Raw genomic sequence first — 1,185 nt, 5'->3', positions numbered from 1 at the left:
CGCTGTGTGTCATATCGCACAAACTTTTCCGTGTTAGCATGGCAGATCAATCTGGAGCTAGGTCGTTAATGCTTAGTCACGAATTAATCAGAAACTTGAAGCAAAAAATGATCGAAAGGATTGGCGGTTAGCAGAGGAGGCATCAGGCATTTATTGAAGAAGATGCTAGCAAAAACTTCATTCGATTTCACAATCGCAGATCTCGACGCCGCCGAGAGCTGGTGGCATCACGCTCGCTACCTCACCAAGAAACTCAAAACTAGAGAACATCATCGTCCCAGCTTCCTACCATTAGAGACAAAATTTCGCAGGGGTAATCCTAGAAACCTCACGAGCAAAATTGGTCCCGCGTCCCTCACGGGCACGCGGCGCGGCGCGACGCTCCTACGCCACCTCCGCCTTGCGCTGCTCGCCGGCATCTGCGACGACGGTGGCGAAACCGAAAGCGAAGGGCCTGGCGCTGGCGATGAAGGACGGCATCTGGTCCCCAGCCATGATGACGACCACCTTTGGCTCCCGGTCGAGCGGCAACATCTTCGTTCCCCGCGCCGACGCCGACTCCGCCGTGGCGCCGCTCCCGCGCCGCGACGAGCCGGAGGGCTTGCGGCGCGTGCAGAGGAGCACGAGCAGCGCCACCGCGATGAGGCCCATCATAAGCGCGAAGCCGAGGAAGAGGTAAGGCGTCGGCGTCCTCCACAGCCCCGGGTGCGCGTGCCTTGCCGCTGCCGACGCCGCCTCCCCGCCGCCGACGCCCACCAGAGCCGCCGCGCCTTCTCTCACCGGCCTCATGATGAATGAAACACACGGACTTATCTTTCCCTTGATCTTCTTCTCTAGATCTCTGTGCGTGAGCACTACAGAGTGGTTTCGATTTTGCTCTTGTTCTCTGTGGGTGGCTGCTAGCTGTGAGTGTGAGACTGCGACCGAGGAGAGGGGAGAGGAAGACGCTATTTATAGGCCGGGGACGGGAATGAGGGGAGCGGCGAAAAGAAACCGCGCGCTGGAGCTTGCGTTCCTGCCTCCCCCAGGTGCTCCTGCTGCTGTTCTTGCTGGGTTTGGTTTATTTCTGCTGACGCGGCCGCATGCAGAGAGGACGACAGCTACCAAGCTGCCGCGGCTGCTAGATTTTGGCCGCACGGGCTGCTGGTTTGGCCTTTCGAGACAGCTAGCGGGGACCGCCAGAGA

The 1,185-nt window shown here is 59.3% G+C and overlaps 1 protein-coding gene across 1 annotated transcript; it reads right to left on the bottom strand.

Moving 5' to 3' along the window:
• Positions 1 to 384: 384 nt before the first annotated feature.
• LOC124683962 (protein GLUTAMINE DUMPER 6-like) lies at positions 385 to 897 on the bottom strand. The gene has a single exon (XM_047218376.1). It carries the CDS (start codon positions 787 to 789, stop codon positions 385 to 387), a length of 405 nt encoding a protein of 134 aa, XP_047074332.1. The 5' UTR covers positions 790 to 897.
• Positions 898 to 1,185: the final 288 nt, after the last annotated feature.

Source organism: Lolium rigidum, chromosome 1, assembly GCF_022539505.1.
Source record: "Lolium rigidum isolate FL_2022 chromosome 1, APGP_CSIRO_Lrig_0.1, whole genome shotgun sequence".
In the NCBI taxonomy this organism is placed as follows: Eukaryota; Viridiplantae; Streptophyta; class Magnoliopsida; order Poales; family Poaceae; genus Lolium; species Lolium rigidum.
Note: the sequence above shows the minus strand (reverse complement) of the source record. Positions and strands in the feature narration are given on the sequence as shown.